We start from the raw sequence: 24,301 nt of genomic DNA on the forward strand, positions 1-24,301 counted from the left end.
GGGATTGAACTATGAAGCCTGTTTCTCCTCCCTCTGTTTTCGAAGCTTTGAAGGCCGACGCTCGTAAAGCTGCCGCTTCTAAGAAATCCTATGCCAGCAGCCGCGGTAAGACGGGGGTGGCAAGCCAAAATCCCAGCAAAAACAATAGGTCTTTACATATAAAACGAAAACGAATAACTCAAGAATCTTTTTCCCCAATTCCGGAAAACCCTTTTGATATTCAGAATAGGGAGTTAAAAAACCCTTTTGCCAAGAAAGTTGAGGTGCATGTTAATGTGGATGAATTTGTTTCCAATTTGATGAAAGAACCTTCTAGTTTTGAACCTAATTCAGCGGCTTGGTGGGAGGATGGTGATAAGGTTCCCTTTCTTTTTCTTGCCAAGGCGTTTGATTTGATTAAAGGTGAATCGGGTAGGAAGATAATAACTGGAATTACTTGTAATGTGCTGAGGACTGTTATTGCAAAGACTCCTGATGATCTTTTGGAGGTTATGTATTTGTTGGCAAACAAGATTGCTCCTGCCCATCAAGGTTTGAACCTCGGAATTGGAGATGCTTTGCTTATTAAGGCTCTCGCCCAGGCGTGTGGAACTAGTCAAGAAGCTATTAAGATTTTGTATAGGTTAATGTCGTTTGATTATATGTTTGGTTTACTCTTGTAATGTAGTTGGCACTTATTGTTTCATAGACACTGTATGTATGCTGTCTTGCAGTATATGGATGTTTGGTGATGTTTTATAGATAGATATGATCTTCTATAGTGTGAATGTGTGTTAGTTTGATAATGAACTTGGTTTGCTTGAATTTATGCGTGTAAAAGATGTATGTTGAAGTTTTATGTAAAAGATTATTGGGATTGCATGAATTCTATATGTTGTTTGGATTGTAGAATTGGCGGTTCTTGGTTGCTAAAACATTTTCAAGAAGTGTTTTAGTTGTGTTTTGTCTTTACTTATCCTTCATGTACTTGTTATGTGTTGTAGGAAATAGGTGATCTTGGTTATGTTGCTAAAGCAATCCGTTCTAAGCAAAGTCTGATTTTCCAACCTCCACCATTGACAATTACCAAAGTTTTCAATACATTCCGGCACATTGCTCAGGTGGAGTGTTCAATGCTTATGTTTTAGCTACTTATAGGCTCTTTTCTTGGCATAATGGGTTTGGGTTGAGAGGGAATGTGAGTTTTTGATGGTTTTGCTATTTTTAATTTCCTCATTTTCTTACTTGCAATTCTGACTTTTGACATTGTTAACAAACCAAATGGTTAAACCAAGTCAAAGGATTTGATTAAAAGTAAATCAGAGATGTTTGTGTGCATTGATATCTGCTGCTTTTGTTTGTCATATTTATAGGAATCCGGAAACAATAGTCTATTAAGGAAAAACAATTCTATCAAATCACTTATTGAGGCTGCCAAGGATTGTGAAGCTGTCTATTTGATCCGGCTACTACAGGTTATTATTATTATTATTATAGTTATTATTTTTGTAATTGTTATTGTTGTTGTTGTTGTTGTTGTTGTTGTTGTTGCTGTTGTTGATGTTGTTATTGTTGTTATTGTTATTGTTATTCTTCTTATGATTATTATTATTTATTATTTTTAATTTTCTTTACATCATTATGTTTGCTTTGCAGGAAAAGTTGCGGATTAGTTTGGCAGAGAAAACTCTTTTTACTACACTGGGACAAGCTGTTGTGTATTCCGAAGAGCATTCAAAGCCCCCTTCTGATATTCCATCTCCAATGGAGGAGGTAAGTCAGGATGAGATCTATATCGACACTTCGTATGGTAGAAAGGCATCAAGGTTGTCCTTTGACTTTGTTGATTATTGTCATGCTACTGTGTATTCACTGTTGACCTCTGAGGCTATTGAGATAATTAGCTGCTATATAAGCTCTTTTGAGACAAATTTTACTTTTTATTGATGTATAAAAAATGTTTGATTATCTGTTGCTTACCTGTTTCTATGTTAAGAGGGGCTGAGAGTACTCCACAAATTCTAAATTATCTGGAATTGGACCTACCTTGACCCCTTTGTCTTTGTCTTTGTCTTGTAGATTTATATGTTTATATATAAGAATAAACACCACAAAGCGCGTCTTGTTAGATTTGTCTTAATGTGTAATTTTTAAATATCTAGTTTTCATATCTCTTACAAATATGAAATTGAAGAAATAAGACAATAAACAAATGGATATAAGAAGAAATAGTCTAGTCTAAACTTTTTTTTTTTTGGGTGTGATTTGATCTGATTTTAATTAGAATAAGTAATAAGTTGAAATAAGGTGAAGTGAACAAAGCGTGAAAGCTTTTCAAGAGTTGATGCATTCAAGAGTTTGAGAATTCTAATGGAGTTTCTTGAACTCTGTCACCCTTGACATGATTTTGATAAGAGATGAAGATTGCCCTACTGATTCAAAGTTTAGTTTGAAATAGTATGAGAGATTAGTTGACTTTTTAATATATCTTAGTGTTCGTCTAAAATATATAAAACGCTACCTTTTATGTACTCTTAAAATTTAACACATTTTCAATGATAATCATAATGAGTTATTGTGTGCATTAATCTAGCATTTATAACCATTACTTATTGTTGGTGCCACTTCTTTACACTATGTTTGTATAACAAAAATGAGGGGAAGGGAGGGGAAGGGAAAAAAAGGGAAGGGAAAGTGGGGTGGGGGTGAGGGGGAGGGTGAAGGTGGCATTCCATTTTCCTTCCAAATCTCTCCAAAAATGGAGGGATTTGGTTTATTAAAAGGGGAAGGAAAATGGACCCTTCCAATTCCTTACCCTTCCCTCGTATTAGATATCTAAAATTCTAAACAAAGGATGGTGCATCCCTTCCTTTTCACTTCTCTTCTTTTCTCTCCATTTCTCCCTATCCAAACATAGTGCAAGGCTTTTGTAGTTTGTAGAAAGAAATACTCAATGTTAAAGGCTTCATTATTGTCTTTACAAGTTTACATGTCATTGGAGTAAAGTTGGTAAAGTTATGTTGATTGTCTAGAATGAGAAGTTTGTGAATAGTGACTTGGATCAAACTCCTTGTCAAAGGATTATGCATTACTTTTCTTTTCCATTTAGGCTCATCATCTGTCACGGTTTCTTTGAGCTCATCTAAAAGTCAAATATGTGTAAATATAGCGTCTAGAATGTTTTAGACTTATGAGCTTGAAGTTTTGCACATATCTTGAAAAGCTATTGTCTTCTTTCCATTTATCTTCACAACATCCTTAATTTTGTATCATGCACATTATGTTAATAACCCCCACCCCCCCCCCCCCCCAAATAAAAAAGTAACCTATATTTATAGGCTGAACTATGAAAAGTACTTTTTAAGGCACTATAATTATAAGTTTCTTATTTACTAATTACATGCTGGATTTATAATTTATGGTCAAAGAGTAGAGTTACTTATTTCAATTATTTATGAAGGATGTGAAGTTTCTCCTGTTGGCCAAATAAGATTTTGATTTGAAGCTATTCCCTTTGTCTGGATTTTGGTGTCATTTTGACCTTTTGTGATCTTTGAGGACGAATTTAGTCATTCTTAACTTTTGCGATATAATTATTTAAGTTGTAAAATTGATGTCTCTTGAATCTGGTTTTGAACAGGAATTCAGGAAGTATATCTGCATGTTTAGTGTCAATGTAGAACTTGACGTTGAAAAAGTTTAACCTTCTGATTTTTCAAATAGCACATTTAATCTTGACGGAGTGATCGTAAATGAAATAATACCAAGGTATCAACTTAACATTGAGGGTTTTAGACTTATTGTGGTAATTCAATTGAGATTCTTTTGATAAGTTTCATTTAATATTTAAAACATGTAAATGGATTTCCCTTTCTCTCATTCTTTTTCACTCTTAATGAATTGTGATCTAAGTTTTAAAAAGCACGCCTAGGCTCAAGGCACAGTGAGGCTTGGCACCTTAGCTCTGAGAGGCTTTACAAAGGCACGTGCCTTTGCGCTTTTTTTCTAGGTTGTTTCTTGTGCCTTTGCACCTCATTTTGCGCCTTGTGTTGTATAGCATCAGTATATATATATATATATATATATATATATATATATATATATATATATATATATATATATATATATATATATATATATATATATATATATATATATTTGCGCCTTGTGTTGTATAGCATCAGTATATATATATATATATATATATATATTTATGCAGGTTTAATTCAATTCTAGAGGAGAGAGAAATCCTATATCTGCCAATTTGATTTGAAGAACCCTAGCTATTGATTACATGGCCCTTTCACCTTTTCTCATAATTCCAATTCTGCACTTATTTGATAGAAATTATTAATTCTTTTCTATATAAATAAAGTGCGCCTCACTTACAAAAGGCACGCGCGAAGCTTGCGCCTAGGCTCCAAGGACTTTTGTGTTGGTGCGCCTCTTGCACCCTTTAAAACTAAGCTTCTGATTTTTTCAAAGTTCATCTTTACAATTCAATTGGAATCGCATCTATTTGAAAAATGGAGCAAATTGTAACTCGTTTCCCCTTAACCTCTCTTGATCTATGAATTGCATTTAGACTACTCAATTCACATTTGTAGCAACTGGCAAACCCTGGAGCTCTTGTGTGCAGTTATAGTTTTGACTATAGATACATGATATGCATTTGTAATAGCTTTATTGCTAGATTATGCTTTATTTGACAGTGCTTGATGGTTTCTTTTTGCACAAGTTTCATAGACTTTCTTTTTGCAAACTTATTATGTTAAGTCTTAGGTGCTTTTTATCTATGCTCATAATTTCTAATTTGTCTGTACCAGGCTAGAAAGATTGTTAAACAAGTATATTCTGTAGTTCCTATGTACGACAAAATAATCCCTGCCCTTCTCAGTGATGGTGTATGGCTTCTGCCAAAGACCTGTAACCTTACACCAGGTGTTCCTATAGAGCTTATGTCAGCAAAACCAACAACCGGAGTTTCGAAAATTATGGATAAGTTTCAAGATACGACATTTACTTGCGGGTACAAGTATGATGGAGAACGTGCTCAAGTAATTTTCTTACATCTTTTTTTTTCATTTCTCTGATTATTTTATGTATAGTATGTTGTTGTCCTTTAATCGGTGAGAATGGTTGAAAAGAATGAGTCCGCTGCAGCAATTATTTGTACTTAAATTTCTGTTGAATGCAGATTCATTACATGGAAGATGGTTCTGTTGAGATATACAGCCGAGCTGCTCTATGTAATACGGGGAAATTCCCTGATATTGTTGTTGCAGTGCATAGGTACTCTTTGGCAAAGTATCTTTTTTGTTTGACACTGGTGTATGTAATAGTTTCAAGGTTATTCAATGTGCTATTTTCTATAATGCTATATGGTGAAACAATGGATTTGGTTTTCTTATTTGAACACTCAGGGGGTTAGAACTTGGAAGGGAAGGGAAGGGAGAATAGAAGAAAGTAAGGAAATAGATAAATTTAACTGTGGGAACTGGGAACTGTAATGAGCATTGTTGTACTCTTTTGTCAACTTAGCTGAAGAAGTTCAGGTTGTAAGGATTGGTACCTTATCATATTGCTGCAATCTATAGCTTGTGTTAATAGTGTTCTTACATTTTGTTTTTGGTAAGTACATTTGTACAAATTTATAGTCTTATTGCCTCTATCAGCTAAAATTGCATATTGCTGATTCTTTTAGTCTCATTTTTTCTTTTTTGTAATTCTGATGATTGCAACTATGTGGTTTTAGCAACATTTTGTGCTCAAAATCTTCTTGTGTTTTCTTTATTTCCATGATCTGTTAGGACGTGGGAACCTTGTGTAGCTTCTTAGGCTTAGTCTTCTATATTGTCTTTACTAAATGCTTTCTAATTTTACTAAGCCTTATTCTGATAACATGTAGTTCTTCTATTGTCTTGCAGACATGTCATGTATACTTTCTCCATTATAATTTCTGTATAGATGTATCAGTCTCTTTTTATGTGTATACAAATTTGGTTATCAATGTATTGATTCTATAATTTTCCCTTTATCACTCTAACCATACTTCAATTACTATACTGTGCTTTACTGTCCTGTTTCAGGTTCAAGAAGCCATCTGTAAATTCTTTTATTCTGGATTGTGAAATTGTTGGTTATGATCGTGAGAAGCAGATGATTAGTCCTTTTCAGGTAGTTGATTTTTTGGATGACTTTTATGCATTTGTTCTACTCCCTCTTTCTCTTTATTTTTGCCCCAATTTCTATTTTAGCGTGTCCCTTTATTTTGCCCCATTTCTATTTTGGGGTCTTGATTTCCACCATTTAAGTAAGATATAAACATGTTTAATTATTAAAGATCACCTACTTAATTTTAATTCATCATTAATTAAACCCTAACCCTTATTCTCTCTCCTCCCTTACAACAGTACAACCACAACTATCTTCCTCTCTCATCCTTCACAACAGCCACCACCACTTTTCTCTCTCCTCTCTCCCAACTGCCACCACCACCACCATCATCACACCGATCTCTCTCTTCTCCCTCATAATCACTTCCTTCTCTACCTTAGTTTTAAAAAGCGCGCCTAGGCGCTGTTGAGGCACACGGCGACGCGAGCCGCAGGCCAAAACCCCTCGGTCTTCCTAGGCGTAGCGCATTCCAGAAAGCGCGCCTCATACTGCCTCCACCAAGGCTTAAGATGCAGCACCTAAGTCGCCTTATGTTTAAAAGCGTGAGAAAAGATGATTCAGATTAATTTTTTTAAGTTTCAAATTGATGCTTACGCAGTCTTAAGAGTGATATTTCGAGCAAAAGCCCCTTATTTATTGAATAAAATCGCTTCAAATTGATCCAATTTTAAAACCCTAATTTTTTGAAAACCCTAATTTACGGGTTGCTTTGCAACTGAAGAATTGGTGGGTTATGTTACGGAAGACATTGCTAGAGATCAATCCCCTGCGATTTCCGGCAGCAGACCGGCAGCCGGCGGTCGGTGGCCGGCACTGGTGAAGCAACCCAGGTAAGTTTTTTTTTTCCTTCTATTCTCTCTCTTTGTACTCTGCTCCTTAATAACGTAAAGATTATTTTTCTTTTATTATTTTTTCAGTTTTTTTAATTGATAAAATAACAAAAGCCTGCTCCTCCTTCGCTCCTTCTAACTATCGATCACGTGACCAGTCTGCCACCTTCCCTTTATTCTTTGTACCAAAAAAATATAGTTTTAATTATTTTATGCTTAAATTTGAGTATTTTTAGAAAAATAATTATAAAAAGCAGTAAAATTTTTCAAAAAAGCACCAAATAAAACAAAATAATTATCATAATTTTATTTTTTTATTAAATTTTTAATGCCAAAAAAGAAGTAAAATAAAAATAAATTAAAAATTAAAAAGTTTGCGCCTTATATCCAAAAGGCTTTGCGCCAGGCTCTAAGGACCCTTTGCGCCTCGGTGCACCTCGCGTTTTTTAAAACTAAGCTCTCTACTACCAAATATCTCTCTTCCCCGGTATTCACCGCCTCGTACCACCACCAAATTATCTCTCTCCTCCATCACAATTCACAACCACCCTACTCCTAGAAGCGCCGCCCTAACCTTGTTTGTATATCCTTCCCTCATAACCAAGATCTACCACCCACCACCATAATTTCTCATATCCTCCCTTCATATTTCTCTCTCCTCCCAACGAAACCCGTCCCACTAACCATCCGCCGCCCTTGCTGTCTCCTCTCAACAAAACCTGGCTCAGTAACACCATCCACCTTTACCAATCAATTTTCTCTCTCCTCTTCTCTTTCATAACGGTTAGTTAGTGGAAGAGAAAAGTTGTGCTGGATGGGTGGCTAAAAGTAAAACAAGGGTCGTTGATGTTTTGATGGTTGGCTACCATGTTAAGTGGTGGAGTAAAATACAGAGGGAGTAATTGGCTGCCATGGTAAGCGGAGGAATTGAGGAAAGGTGGAATAAGAAAGTGGTTTTAGATTATTTAGGACAACTCTCTTCTTTCTTTAGTTAACTAAAGTAAATAGTTCTCAACCCCTCCTTTTGTTTTGCCTTACCCTTAAAAAAGTAAAATTGGGGGCATTGGGCAAAAATAAAGGGATAGAGGGAGTAGTATGGAAACCTTCTTTATCAGAAAATACATTAATTATATGGACTTAAAATAGCTTATGTATTGCGGGTGTCTTCAACCGTTGCTCGTCATTCATCCTTTACTGCTTGGGTTCTCTTAACCTTAAAGCGTTCGGATGGAACTCATCACTTTGAATTGAGTTATGCCCTAGTATATATTATTCAACAACTGTTTATTTTATTACTTAATTCCTATTGCTAAAATCTGTGCAGTAGGTTGAATAATAACCCACAAATGAATTCTTGCTCATTTAGAATTCATATCATCATTGCCATCATCATATTAAGTCCAAATTTAACTTATCTTGCCATTCCATGATTCCATTTGTTTAGAATCTTTATTGCAAATGGAATTTTTATACCCTTATTAAATATATAAGAAACACTCGTGGAGATCTTGTTTGATTCTTTTTAATGTGTATTTCATTGATATTAAATTTTAATTTTTTTAAATAATACGTTATCAAAGCTATACTTCCTCAGTTCACCTAATATTACGACGTGGGAGTGAGACACGAATTTTAAGAAAGGGGAGGGATAGAAAGAAATAAAGATTGGGACCCATGTGATGAGTAGAGAGGATAAAGAGAAAACATGTGCAAATAGGGAAATGTTGTAATCTATGTGAAACTTCTTAAATTGGTAATTGTTGCAATAGTAGGGGAACATAAGATGTATTTGATTAAATGTGTGCATTGGAAAATGTGAAAAATTGAAACCAAATTAACTTTTTGAAACAGAGTGAGTTGGTGATGCTTATGATTGTTATAATCAATCTTCTTGTCATTTGTTTTTATTTTTATACTAAATTTGTGATGTTGTTAGGTGCTTGAAACCCGAGATCGTAAACATGTCAAATTGAGTGAGATAAAGGTTGATGTTTGTGTCTTCGCTTTTGACATATTGTATTTGAATGGAAAGGCACTTCTCTCAGAGCAACTGAATGTTCGTAGAAAGGTAATATCATGGTATACGCTTCTTGTCTTCAGCTCATCATTCCCTCTTTCTCTTTACTATTGTGCTGATGCTTTGTTTACAAATTTTGATTACATTATGTTGTCATACTGCAAATTACCACCTTTATTTTCCTGAGTTGTACATTGTTATTGTAGCAACATAAACTTCTAGAGGGGGGACTACTCATGTGAGTGCTTTTAGTTTTAGTGGGGAGAGATTGAGAATTTATAAATAATTGTGTCCCGGAGAGTGGGGTAGGAGATCATAAAATATGAATAAAAAGTTGTCTTAAATATGTAATTAAAGTAAAAATGACAGAACTTTTAAAATACAGATGCAAATGGAAAGTGAGTAGAACTTTTGACAACAAAAGGTAGTACTATCTCCGTTTCACGATAGATGTAATGTTTTGACTTTGTGCACTATCCATCTATAAACTTTGACAACACTTTTACATATGTATAAAAATAAAATATTTATATGTAAAATATTGTTGGATTAATCTCAATGTATATTTTCAAATTATAATTTTTTAAAATCGTTTTATTAATTAATTTATACAAATATTAGTGGTCAAAGTAGTGTGTTTTTAAAACAAAAAGTCAAAACGTTGCATCTATTTTGAAAAGAGGTAGTATTAAGTATTTATATGGTCATCAAATTATGAAATGGTCTCTATTTAAACTCTACAAACTTCCCAACGAATTAAAATTATCTCCAATTTTGCTGGAAAAAAAAAAAGCAAAATTTGACATTTACTACCTTTAAAAATTTGTTTTATTTTACTACCAGCAAAAACCCAAAGAGAATAGATTTTGCTACCACTTAATAGCTTTTGTTGCTATTTCCGTTTATGGGACCCACTTAATTAATTTCCTTCCATTTTCTTCTTCTTCAGTCTCCACGGACCTCAGTCACAAGTCATAACAGCCCCATTCGAAACCCCCACCTCTTCCCGGTAGCCCCACACATTCTCCGGCAACCCCCACCCCTTCACAGCAGCTCCAACAGCCTCCCTCCATTTTCTTCTTCATGCTAGTCTCTCTCCATCCCTTTTTGCCTTTTTCACAACAATTGTTTCATTGCTTGAATGATGCTCTCACGTGCCTGATTTTGTGGCCTTTCTTTTCTCTATCTTTCTAGTTTTCTGGGAGTAGCAGTTTTTTGTGTCTTTTTCTGCTATTTCTATGTTTATTTTCTTATTTTATTTTTATGGGATTTGAAAAAGGCATTGATGTTTGTGATGCATCATTTTCAAGCAAAGGTGATTTTTTTTATTTCTGAATACCCACTAAAAAAATTGAAATTCACCACCATAGCTTCTGATTTAAGTTAAACCTCAAAAACCCTTTTTTTTTTTCTTCTTCTTCCAAAAAGCTTTAAAATTCAAGCTTATACTAAATCATCAAATTTCATTAGCTTATAATTTAAAGATATTCATCAAAAAGTTTACACACCTTTGATTATAGGAAAATTTAATAAGAATAATCCAACCTTTGCCTCGTCTCCCAAAATAATCTAACCTTTTGATACTCCAACCTTTGCTACCTTTTTCTCCTAGCAACCCTAGCAGGTCACCATATCCATTATAGCAAGTTGAAATACAAGCGTCACTTATTGTGGGTGTTTTTTTTTTTTTTTTCCTTTTATTAATTTTGATTTAAAACTTAATTTTTTTTAAAAAAATTCTCATAATTAAAATAAAATCAACCAAAAAAAAAAAGAAAAAAGAAACACCTCATTTCTCTTTCTTCTCCCTTACATGGCCCCTCCATTTCCACTACCTCCGTTACCAGTTTTACCACCTCACCTCCCCTCACCCCACCCCAAATAAAACTCCCACTACCCCACCCACATTGCCCCCATTAGGCACAAATCTGGCCAAAGGAATCCATGAAACCCCCTCTTCCACCCTCACCCACCCCAACTCTCATGGTCCCACCCACACCACCTTAGGACAGTGAAGATAATGAGAAAGGCAGGGCAACGGTAGGGGGGGTGGCGACGGTAATAGCAGAGTAGGGGCCATAAGAGAGATTGAGAAGAGGATGGTATGGTGGCTGAAAAGGGTGAAGACTTGAGCTGGAGAAAGGAGAATAAGAAAGGAGGATTTGTTTTTTTTTTATTTATTTATTTCATCTTTTGTTAATTTTAAAAAAATAAAAAGGAAAAGAAAAAAAATCACCGGTTGTTCAGGTTATAAGTCATTTAGGTTTGTTAAAAGATAATATCCCTAAAGGTTGGATTATTAAGGAATAATCGAAACTTTTAACTATTTTGGAAGAATGAGGCAAAGGTTGCATTATTCTTGTTAAATCTTCCTTGATAATATCGGAAGTATGAAAGAACCCTAGTAAATTTCTACGCCCAAATCTTAAATTAAAGATAAAACCCAGTTTCTATTTTTAACTCAAATCCATTGAAATTTTCATTAGTTGATAATTTAAGACTGTTTGGAGCTTCAGTTTATTGCGAAAATGGCAGATATTGGAAGGTCAGGGTCATGGAGAGAGGAACTAGCTAGCTTAGTAGATGATGGGCTTAGATGTAATAATAATGGAGATCCACGTGTAGCAGCACCAATTCCTCCTTTAGAAAATCCAAAACACTGCAATTTCTATGCTCATTTTGAAGGAGATAGAAGGAAACAAGAGGAGAATTTGAAGGATCAGATCAAAGGGTTTGCTAAAGCATGGGGTGAACTATTATTAGACCTTTCTAGAGGGTTTCGGATGGGGGCTGCTGTGAAGGGGTGGGGGTTGCCACAGAATGGATGGCTGCCAGGAAGAGATGGGGGTTTCGGATGGGGCTGCTGTGACTGAGGTCCGTGGATAGAGAAGAAGAAAATGGAAGGAAGTTCATTAAGTGTGCCCCACAAATGGAAATGGTAATAGAAGGCTAGAAGATGTTAAATGGTAGCAGAATTTATTTTTTTGGGTTTTTGTTGGTAGTAAAGTAAAACAAATTTTTATAAAGTTAGTAAAAATCAAAGTGGTGTTTTTTAAAGGTAGTAAAAGTCAAATTTAAATCTATTAAAATGTTTTTGAGATTATTTGTTTCTATTTTCAGTTGAAGAGTTACAATTTGATAACAATAATGTGTTACTTTGTTATGGTATCTTCGTGTTCTGATTCTTTTCTGACCTCTTTCGCATGCTGCAACATCTTTATGATTCATTTGAGGAAGTTTCTGGGTATTTTCAATTTGCTACAGCACTCACAACTAACGATCTTGAGGAAATAAATAAGTTTCTTGAAGCAGCTATTAATGCGAGGTAATCTCTTCTGCTATTTATGTAAAGATGTTCTGTAGACAAGAAAGATGAATTTTGGGTTGTATATGCGAAAGGATTTAAAAGAGATCTCTCTTTCCCTTTAGCAGAAGTGATTTATATACAGATATATGCTGATTTAGAGCTTTCCTTTGACCTTGGCTATGGCTCATTTTCATAGTGGGATATTTTATTTATGTTGCAGTCTGTTCACAGTTGATATTTCAGTATCAGAGTATTGTTTTTATAGCTGTTTTTGTCTCTAAGCCTACTGTGAGTTGGTCCATGGTATGATTTTATTGTTACTAATGTGCCTTTTAATTAACAAATGTAAGCCAATAGTAGTCATCAGTGCTGGGTGACTCCTAATTCAGAATTACTTTTATCTGTTCATGTTACTTTTTGGGCCTTAAGCTGTGTTTCATATGCTTAGAACTTCAAAGTGGCCATAGAAGTTAGATGCAGTTCTGGATTCTATTCATAATGTTGGGCCTACTGCAGTACATCTGCGTCTAGTTCTTTTTAGTCTAATTTCTTTTGTTCTCTTTTGCAGTTGCGAGGGGTTGATGATCAAATCTTTGGAAAAAGAGGCTACCTATGAACCAGCAAAGCGATCTAATAATTGGCTTAAATTGAAAAAGGATTATATGGACAGGTAAGAACATGATTTTTCTTGATTTTGTATCCATCCATTCTACATTCTCATTGTCCTTTCTACAAGTATTGCAGATGATAGTTGTCAATGGTTTGCAGCCTTAATATATTTCATTTAACTACATGGTGGCCCTAAAAAAAATGTCATAATTTCTAGTGGCACTAAAGATTTGTAAAATTCTATGTAGTGCCCTTATTTCATTAAATTAAGCTTGATAATAGATTTTGAGAATATGGAGGTATAAGGTGGGATTATTTCCAGAATACACAAAGGTGGGATTGTTTTAAGAAGATGAGACAAATGTGGGATTATTCTTCTTCTTCTTCTTCGCCTTGAACGCCTTAACACCATGAGTGGGGTCGGCTACATGAACCAACATGAGGACTTCCCAGGAGGTCACCCATCCTAGTACTACTCTCAATCATTATGGCTCATGCCAAGCGATGTGATTTCCCAAAAGTGGGATTATTAGTTCCAATTTTTCCAAAAATATAGTAGCTATTAGGTTGGTGGTCATTTGCTTTTTAGGGGTGTGACTTTTGAGTGTAGTCTCTTTTAAATGTTTTTTTTTTAATTATTATTATTATTATTATTATTTTGTTATTATTATTATTATAAAAATAACAAAAAAACCTATAAAGTCAATCAATTTACAAGAAATTGGTGGGGAGCCGAGATACAATCTGGGCCCCACCCCTCTAGATATAGCAAATCCGATTCTGTTGAAGATGTGAGCAGCTGCACGAGCACCAATATCCTGAGTCTTAGCCACTACAAGAAATAGGCCTATTTCCAACGGACACTTAATTCCGTCGGAAAATTCGAAATTTCCGAGGAATTTTTATTCCGTCGGATAATTCCGACGGATTGTCGTTGGAAAATTCCTACGGAATAAAAATCCGTCGGAATAGGATTTCTGACGGAATATTCGGTCGGTAATTTTGATTTCCAACGGAATTAAAATCCGTCGGAAAATATTATATATATAAAAAAAAAAATAACCCTTGCTTTTAAAACCCTAACTGACCCTTTTCCCGTTCGTTTCTCCTTCTCTATTTTCTCTTTCTTCTCTTCCTCTCTCCTCCGCCCCCTCATCTTCTGCTTTCTTTCTCATCTCTTTCTCTCTCCTCCGCCGTTTCCTTCCTCTTCTCTTCCTCTCTTCTCCGCCTTGGTTTTAAAAAGCGAGAGGCGCACCGAGGCGCAAAAGGTCCCCAGAGCCTAGGCGCGAGGCGCAAAGCGGAGGCACGCGCCTCTTGGATACGAGGCGCACCTTAAGTGCCCAAAACCTTATAATTTACTTCTAGACCAAGATATAAGCCTTAAATAATCAAAATAACATATTATAAATGCATAAATTAACAAAGGAACTACAAGATACCCTTAAAAGGCGCTAATGGCATGAAACTCTCTAACTAAAAAGCAAATCACACATTCAACATAAAAAGTAAATCAAGTAGAAAGAAAAGCAAACATAGTAGGTCTTCAAACTTGTTATATGGCATACTAAGACACTAGTAATCCATCTCCTCATCCGATGAATCATCATACACATCCTCCTCTTCTTGATAAGCCTCATCTCCACTTACATCTTCTTCCATCTCATCATCATAATTCTCATTATCATCATCATCTATCACAATTGTATGACGTGGTTTAGAAGTGGAGCCACTAGCAATTCCCTTTCCTTTATCAACTTTTGATGCTCCTCTAGTAGCATAGAAAGGTTCATTAGCTCCGGAGGCTTTACTAACTGTACTCCAAGTCAAGTCCTCCCCTTCAAATACAAAATCATTCTCCTCCTCCTCCTCTTCTTCCATTCTTCCAAGTAGCCACTCATTGCTTTCATCAATTTCATTTAAGACAATGGGATCAATGGTGTCTTTCCTCTTGTATCGCCGTTGCAATGCACGATTATACTTGACATAAACCATGTCATTTAATCGACTTTGTGCCAATAGATTCCTCTTTTTAGAATGAAGCTGTAAAAATAGAATAATATAAGCTATTTAATGTAATAAAATAAAATCATATTACATAAATCAATAAAAGTGAAGGTACAAACCTGTTGAAAAACACCCCAATTTCTTTCACAACCTGTAGCACTACAAGTGAGGCTAAGAATTTTGATGGCAAACATTTGGAGATTAGGAGTTGTTGCACCATAAGCTGACCACCAATCTGCCGGAGATTTGGTCTTCCTTCCCCTAATTGCCATTGTACGACCAAAGAGACCGGTAGCATTCTTAAATTCATCCAACTCTGCAAGTATTTTATCTTGAGTTTCCACAACCGGAACTAGCCTTTCAATACAATCATACAAACCTTTCAAAACTTCGTCACAATTTACATTTACGGAATGATCATAATGAAGTTCCGGATTTAGATAAAAACCCGCCGCATGCAAAGGATGATGAAGTTGACTATCCCACCTTTTATCAATGATCTCAAATACCTTAATGTAGTTCTTTTCTCTTAATTCAAAAGTCTTTGCTATAGTCTCTTTAGCTCTTTCCATGGCTTCATAAATGTATCCCATCGGAGGCTTTTTCTCACCATCAACAAGTCTAAGCACCTTAACAAGGGGACTAACAAGCTTAAGAGCATACACCACATTCTTCCAAAAGCTTGCTTGCAAAATATAAGTTGCAATTTTCTTTCCTCCTGCTTCCTTCTGCCACTTGGAAGCACTCCATTCTTGAGAGGTTATCATCTTTCTCAAGTTGCCCTTTTGCTTATGAAATTGAGCTAGTGTAATGAAAGATGTTGCAAACCTAGTAATTGATGGCCTATGTAAATTCCTTTGTTGTGTGAACTTCCTCATCAAGTTCACCAGAGAGGTATGATTATAAATATAGCCATTGATGAACATGCACTTCTTTAGTGCATTCAAAACTCTTGGTAGTTTGCCAATGTCTTCTAACATCAAATCAATACAATGAGCAGCACAAGGAGTCCAATAAAGATGAGGTCTCTTAGATTCAAGTTTTTTTCCTACAATTCACAAAAAAGAAAAAAAGTATTAAATAAAAACTTACAAAGCAAAACAATTAGTAAAATTTAATTGAACATATCACAAGAGTGACAAGACTATTTACTAATTCATACCGGCTTTGACATAATTGGATGCACTGTCCGTCACCACTTGAACAACATTTTCCTCTCTATCCACTTTTGCTAGGCATCATTTGACTATCCACTTTTGCTTGAGCTTTGTTTATCATAAAAGTCTTAACTTCCTCCCTCACATGTTCTGGACATTTAGGACATTTAGTGACATTTCTAAAGCCACCAACTAAGTGTTGTTTTAAACGATGTGCCCCTCCCTTAGTCACTTTACCACAAAAACTACAATGCCAATTAACTCTATTATTAGGTTCCGGTTTTCCATATTTTCTAGCCGGGTCGGGATCGGATGATCCGGTGGAAGGAAGAGACTCTTCATCCATGTTCCTATAACATAAAACAGTAACAATTTTCGTCAAAAAAAAAACAGTAACAAAATAAATATATATAAACAGAGAAAAACAAAAAAAATTAGAACCAAAAAACTAAAATAAATAAACTGGAAAGCCAAACAAAAAAAAATAGTAACAAAATAAATATATATAAACAGAGAAAAACAAAAAAAATTGGAACCAAAAAACTAAAATAAATAAACTGGAAAGCCAAAAAAAAAAAAAAAAAAAAAACAGAATATAAAATCAGAATACAGAAGTTAAAAAACAAATTTTAAAAACAAAAGAAAAAAAGAAGCAGGTATACAATTTTAAAGAGAACGAAGAAGGTATACAATTCCTAAAAAAAAAAAAAAAGAAGCAGTACAAAAAACGAAAAAAAATAAATAAAGCAAGCTAACCTGGTTTTCGGCGAGATCCACCACTGCTTGGGTCGTTTCCTGCGAGAATCGGCAGGTTTCCGGTGAGAACCAGCAAGTTCCGGCGAGATTTGGCAGGTTTCCGGCGAGAATTGGTTGAGACCCAAAGTGAATTGCCTGGTTTCTGGAAGCTAGGGTTTTACTTTTCAAATAGATTTGTTTTCTCTACCTTCTATTTCTTTAATTAAAGCCTTTTTTTTTTAATAAATTGAAGTTGCACGTGCGTTTAAAAGCCTTAGATCTACAAGGCGTCGCTTCACAGCGCCTCACGCCTCAAGGCTTAAGCGCTGAGGCGCGCGCCTCCTAGACTTCGCCACGCTTTTACACAGTGAGGCGCTTTGCAGCCCGCCTCGCTTCGCCTCGCGCCTCAAGTGCCCCTAGGCGCGCTTTTTAAAACTAAGTTCTCCGCCCCCTCTACCTTTGTCTTCTCTTCCTCTCTCCTCCGACCTTGGTCTTCTCTTCGTCTCTCCTCCGCCGGAATATATGGGTGTTGTTTTTGTTATTAGAAATTAATGGTTTTTTTGGTCAAATTCGACCATGAAAAGTCTAGATCTAGACTTTTAATGGTCGAATTTGGCCTATCTAAACCAAAATCAAGAATCCAAAGCCAATTTGGGTGAGTAAGGTATGTTTTTCGACTCTTTAATGTATTTTTTTGTTTGTTTTGTTTGTTTGTGGTGCCTTGTGGTATTCGGATGTGGTGGCTGGTTTGTTTGTTTTATTTTTTTCCTTATATTTTCTGTTTTTTTTTTCGTTGTCGGTGGGTCGCGTTTAGGGGGACCATGGTGGGTGGGTCGGGTTTAGGTGAAGGGATGTGGTGGCTGGTGGTGTAGGGATGTGGTGGGTGGGTTTAAATCTGGTTTAGGTGGGCCGTGGTGGGTGGTTAGGTTAGGGGTAGGAGGTGGGTTTAGTTTGGGTGGTGGGTCTGGTTAGGTTAGGGCTAGGAGGTGGGTTAGGTTAGGGCTAGGAGGTAGGTCGGGTTAGGTTAGGGCTAGGAGGTGTGGTTCGGCTTGTTGGGTGGGGGTGGGGGTGGGGTTGACAGGGGCGTTTTGGGTGGTTGGAGGTGGTGACACGCCGTGCCGGTGGTAGCGCGGTGTGTTTTTTTTTAATTTCATGAAAGAACTTTTTGACGGAATTCCCGTCGGAAATTTCCGACCAAATTTACTATTCCGTCGGAAATTTCCGACGGACTATTCCGGTGCCGGAAATTATCAAACGACGGAAAATTCCGTCGGAAATCCCGTCGGAAAAGTGTTTTCGACGGAATTTCCGACGGAAAAGGTGGTTTTTCCTACAAAGCCGTTTCCGACAACCACTTCCGACGGAATTCCGTCAAAAACCCCTTTTTCGACGGATTTCAGGGTGTTTTTCCGTCGGAAATGGGCCTATTTCTAGTAGAGAGCGAACACCTGAACCCGCTTCAGCAACGCGATAACATCCTTCTCTAATTCCCTCAACGAAGAAAAAGAGAAAGGAAGAAATGTATAGCCAATAGCCCTGCAACGCTCCCATAGTTGTCCCGCTTTCGCTGAGCCGCCGCCGACACTAAGGCTGTGCACCGGTCCAAAACCGGACCGGACCGAACCAGGACCGGAATGGCCCGGAACCCGGAATCGAATTTTTTTGGGGACCGGGACCGGACCGTAATCAACCGGTCCTGGTTTCGGTCCAGACCTGTTTATTCCGGTCCGGTACGGTTTTGGACCGGAATGGACTGGTTACATTATTTTTTTATTTATTTTTTTTTCATTTTAGCATTTTAAATATATAAATACATTTTTAATGTCTTGTTTTTGTTTGCGTGCTTTCCTATTTTGCACCTAGAATTTATAAATTACAAGTTTTGTACCAAATTTTTTAGAAATTTAAACATAAAATTTAAAATTTTCACCCAAAAAATTACAAACATACACTTTTCGGTCCATTCCGGTTTTTACCCGGACCGGACCGGAAACCCGGAATCCCAAATTTGTGAGGACCGAAGACCGGACCAGAATCAACCGGTCCGGGCCAATTCCGGTCCGGTACCGGTCGGTTTCCGGTCCAGGTCCATTTCTACACACCCCTAGCCGACACAACACGACCAGGTACGAAGTCAGACAACCCAATTGTGTCAAAGGTGAAGACCCTGTCAAGTCAACACATAGATCAGGGCCTATATCCCAGGAATAAAGCAACACATCTGCTGGTCAAAGTGCCCCGTCGTTTCCTCCAATCAACCCAACGTTAACCTCCTTTCTTGCTGAAATCCCAGACCGAAAACAAATATTAATAACAGTGTCACGAATAATGTTGTGCCGATGTTTAATACCCACCACCCTTGCACAAGACACTGCATGATCCCCATAAATATCCCCATCAAAAACCCATATTATTATTATTATTAAAATAATTATTATTATTATTATTATTATTATTATTATTTGTAAATTTATTTAGAAAGTAATTGTAAAATTGAAGTGCAAATTCTCCAATTTGTTGATTGGATGTTTGAAGTTCTGTTCGTTAATGATGTTCCTATTTTTTCTTGCCACGTTTGCCAATTTAGATTTTAATTTGTTAATATATCTAATTTCATGTTTGAAAAAAGTATAAAAGTTTGATATTCGTAAACTACTCATTGAGATGATCAAAATAAGACCTCACATGATTTTTTTTTTTTCTTATGTATTAGAAAATAATTTAGAAGATTCTCTTTAATTGTGAATGGTGAGCAAATTCCATATGAGAACATTTTTAAGGAATGGAGGTATAATAAAGTTGATAATAGGTGGTTATTTGTCAACCAAAAAAAAAAAAAAAAAAACCTTAGTAATAATCATCAAATAGTTGTGAAAAATAGGTAGTTCTGCACAAACTTCACTTTAGTATATTCTTTCTAATTTTAATTTATTATTTAATAATAATATATTTATTAAAATGAAACTTGTCTTTTTTGTAATTTTACTCGGCTAATGTAACAGCACAAAATTCACTTTAGTATATTCTGTCTAGTTTTTATTTATTATTTAATAATAATATATTTATTAAAATGAAACTTGTCTTTTTTGTTATTTTACTCGGCTAATGTAACAGTTAATGTTTTTAACACTTTTACTTTAATCAGCTTTAGGAACTTTCAGTTTTTCAGGACCTAGCTATCCACTTTTTTAGCTTGTTTTTCAGCCTCAAGTTAATGTTTCACACTGATCCCCCTCTCTCATATATAGTCCCCCTTTTAAAATTTCCATTCTGCAGCTTTGGGGACTCTCTGGATCTGGTGCCGATCGCAGCATTTGATGGTCAAGGGAATCGAAAAGGTTGGTACATATTAGATATATCTGCCTTGTATGTTTTCTTCCAGATTTTAGTCACATATTTCCTTTTCCCCATATTCTTTGAATTTCTGTTTTTTTGGTGTGATCTTAGCTAAATGACTCAACTAATAAGTCCTGTTTATCTAATTTATAATTTAGTATTCTGTGTTCAGTCAAAAACGCTTTAATGACTAGTACAGAATTATGCTTTTTGCATAATAATAATTTTGCAAATCTATTCTCTTTTCTGCCAAGACCTACTGACCTGGTCCATCTTATATAACTTAAATTTACAGGTGTTTATGGTTCGTTTCTCCTTGCTTGTTATGATCGTCAAAATGATGAGTTCCAGAGCATATGCAAAATCGGTAATGTGTTGATGTTCCTTGGTTGCTACTCTGGTGTATTTGTGTATTACATTTGTATTGTCTTCATTCTTCATGTTTGTCCTGGGGGCATTCAACTGTTACAGGTTCTGGATTTTCTGAGGAAGTGCTTAAAAAATGTTGTTCCAGTCTTCAATCTAAAGTGATTTCTGTTCCAAAGGTTCTAATTTCTTCCTTTTTGTTTTTGTTTTTAAACTCTCTTTGTCTTTAGGAATTTAATAGTTGGAACCTCACGTGTTAATTTTTTGACTGATTTGTTCAGCCATACTTTCGATATGGAAATACCCTAAAACCAGATGCCTGGTTTGAGCCCTCTGAGGTAAATTTCTGAAAATTCTGCAGTACCCATTATTGATTGAGCCCCCTATATAATAGTAGGATTTGCTAAGTACATATGCACTCTCAAAAACTTCAAATGTTGCTTTAGTTAGTTCTTTGAACATGAGATTTTGTACTACTATTTCCTCATTTATTAAAAGATTGGTGCAGTAAGAGACTGAAGTTTTAGAGGCCAATAAAGGAAAATTTATCTACATAAGAGGCTTATAATCAGCTAGTACGGTGATTACTAATAGAATACGAAGTGTTTGTTTTTATTTTTTTTATTTTTATGTGCCATTTAACCAAATTTTGTATATCCAATTTTTCTTAGGTTTATGGATGTGCATTATTTGAGGTTAACCAGTAACACTAATTTACAAATCACAATCATTGAAATTTGTACTTGTCAGAGATTTAATTATTACAGTATGATATAATATACGAAGTACATATTTCATTTATGCATACAAGTGATTTGCTTGTTACTACTTTCTCCATTTTTTAATACTTGCAACACACTTTTTTACGATATATAAGAAAAGCGGGGTTCACATGATTTAATATACTTTAAAATGAGGTGAGAGGTTAGGAATAATTTAGTTGGTCATGAGGTTTAAATAAGGGAAATAGTACAACATTTCTCCAAAATAACTTTTCAATTATAGTGTTGCAAGTATTGTGACATTTCCATTTTAAGGAAGTGTTGCAAGTATTGAAAAACGGAGAAAATATATTCCAATATCGTATTTAATTTTAACTATAGATTGTATCTCTTTGTCTCCCTATAAAATGAGAAATTATAGTAATAGGTTTCAATAAAAAAAAATTCCTAAAATATTATTACAATGGTTCAATTCACTTAAATTAAATTGGCTTAAATTAAATTTTCTTTTAGTATATTGCTCAATTAGTTTGCTCTTTGCAGGTTTGGGAGGTCAGAGCAGCTGATTTGACTATTAGCGTGCTCACCGTGCTGCAGTTGGCGAAGTACATCCTGCAAGGGTACGCAGTGTATTTGTTTTCCATCTTTTTGTTCGAGAAAGATGTCTAGGGTGCATTCTATTAACCACTATGAAAGCAGTAGTACAACGTAAAGTCAAACTAATACAATAAAACATGAATCTGAACTATCTTGAACTTAAGTGAATATATTACAACTTATTTTGGTTGTTACATCACTTATGTAGCCCTTGTTAACTGAACTTTTTTTCTTAAACTTCGATAGGGCCTTAGTATAATTTAATATTTGGAAATAAGGTTGGCTTCAATAGGGCCTTAGTATCTCACCCTCCACTATCTTATTTAGCCAATTTGAGTTGGTCGGTCATAAACTCTAGTTTGAGTACATGCTCTTAATAGTAATTCTACCTCTTGTGTGGTTTCTCATACTTCATGTTTGTTATTAGGGAATTTCACTGCAATTTCCTCGTTTTGTTCGTCTTAGAGTAGATAAAGCTCCAGAAGACGCAACATCATCTGATCAGGTGAATTAGCTAAACGAAGTTATTCTAGTTCAGTTTTTTATTCCTAGGATGTACATGCATGGGTTTGACATTACGAGCGGGTCCAAGTGTTTGCGCTGATATTTCTCTCTTTCAGGTGGTAGAAATGTACAGATCTCAAGCAAACAATCCAAACTACAAAAAGAAAGAGGATTGGGTAAATGAGGATTGGGAAAATGACGACTGGGATGATGAGGACTGATACTTCCCTCTTAATGTTGTGTTTGAAATTCATGTGTGCTTCCTTTGCATCTAGATTGGATAACAAACTAAGAATTCATCAATTCCCATTTGAGCTAATTAAAAGTAGATGATTCTAATTAAAAAGTAAATATAAAAGCCCTAAAAGTAAACAAAAAGTAATAAGAATATAGCAGCTAAAATCATTGAAAAATGAATCATAATCAAAAGAACACATAATCAAATAAACAACTAATACAATATTAAGATACAAAAACTTCAACACATAGTCAAATAAACCAGTTTTAAACCAAAAGTAGATGATTCTAGTTTAAAAGTAAATAAAAAGCACTATATTTGGAGGAATGTAAACTTGGCCATAAACCTATTTCCATAACCTGTAAGTCAACAAACAACAAAGTCGATAAGTGGTAATGAGACTAAAGTAGTAATTAATCTCCAAGTAACTAATTTTAGGATACAAGATGTATACACAAAATTTCTCAATTATAAACTTAATCCTAGATAAGTCATGTGAGCGACAATTGAAACGCGTTTCTTTAGATAATCTAGATATAGTTTTCTTATCATATGGATTAAAATAAATATAAGAACAAATTGGGAATCATCTCACTAGCTTTTTTAAAAGTCAATCATATGGAAAATATAAATTACAAACAGCTCTCACAAGTGTTCACTGAGGCATTTCAACAAACAGGTTATGTGCATTCCACAAAATTTTGATTGCATCTCTTAAGAGTAATAAGGATACACTACCAAATTGGTCAGTTTAACAACTCAAGTTATCTTCAAACAAAATAGTTAGAAAGGACTTTAGGGAACAGGACAACAAACACAAACTTGTAATTATATTTGATTCTATATTTTTTATGACATAATGGAGAGGTATATCAATGTAAAGTAAATAGAATAATATTAAACCCCTAAAAAATTCATAAACAAGAAATCTAATTTAGAGAAATCAAACACAATAAAAAAATAAAAAATAAAAAAAAATAAAAATAAAAAAAAAAACTCTAATTCAAATCGATAAAAATGAAGACTTCGATTGAAAAAATTAGTTAAAATTTCGAAGGAAAAATAGAAACTAATAATCCCATCTTTTACTAATCCGCTCAAAATAATCCTACCTTTGAATAATCTAGAAATAATCTCACCTTTGATATCAATCTTCTCAAAAAAGGATTTTTGACCTTCAACTTGTTTAATAGGTTAAAAAAAAAAAAGTTTACCCCTAAATCTCTCACCTCTCCACGACTCTCTCTTTACTCCACCAACACCACCATCGCCACCCTAGAACACCACCCCTCCTCCTAACCCCCTTCCATGGAAACCCACCGCCCCACCCATTACACCTATCACCAACCCACCATACATCCATCGTCACAGCCACCATATATACCACCCCGTCACTATCACCAACTCACCATAATCTCCACTCCATCACAACCAGTCAACCACCACTTCATAACAATTTCAAAGAGCTTAATAATTTCTACAAAATGACTTTCTTTCTCCCACCTATACTTTACTATCCCTTTTTTTTTTTTTTTTTTCACTTGCTTGGAATCTTTGATCTTTAGCTCTGTTATAATCACCGTTCACCATATTCAACCCCAAAAAAATTACTACTTACAAACATACATATATAAACAAATTAATGATTATTGAGACTGTAATGAGTTAATGCAAATTAATCGATTTTTTTTTTTTTTTTTTTTTTTTTTTTTTTTTTTTTTTT

General features: G+C 35.1%; 1 protein-coding gene and 1 pseudogene across 1 annotated transcript; one reads left to right on the top strand and one right to left on the bottom strand.

Moving 5' to 3' along the window:
• The first annotated feature begins 11 nt into the window (after positions 1–11).
• LOC145571161 (DNA ligase 1-like) lies at positions 12–22,608 on the top strand (annotated as a pseudogene).
• On the bottom strand, positions 14,468–15,964 carry LOC145572378 (uncharacterized). Its single transcript, XM_081631353.1, has 2 exons — positions 15,043–15,964; positions 14,468–14,959 (listed from the first exon to the last, which is right to left on the bottom strand). The coding sequence occupies exons 1-2, from the start codon at positions 15,901–15,903 to the stop codon at positions 14,492–14,494; spliced, it is 1,329 nt and encodes a 442-aa protein (XP_081487479.1). The 5' UTR covers positions 15,904–15,964; the 3' UTR covers positions 14,468–14,491.
• Positions 22,609–24,301: the final 1,693 nt, after the last annotated feature.

This window comes from Chenopodium album, chromosome 12 (assembly GCF_948465745.1).
Source record: "Chenopodium album chromosome 12, dcCheAlbu1.1, whole genome shotgun sequence".
Taxonomy (NCBI): Eukaryota; Viridiplantae; Streptophyta; class Magnoliopsida; order Caryophyllales; family Amaranthaceae; genus Chenopodium; species Chenopodium album.

What these genes read in the sequence shown, in the direction of transcription:
- LOC145572378 (XM_081631353.1), bottom strand. Translation starts at nt 15,903, where the DNA reads ATGTTAGAAGACATTGGCAAACTACCAAGAGTTTTGAATGCACTAAAG. An exon ending in ATTGGGGTGTTTTTCAACAG is followed by an intron (nt 14,960 to 15,042) that starts GTTTGTACCTTC and finishes CTATTTTTACAG; the next exon opens with CTTCATTCTAAAAAGAGGAA.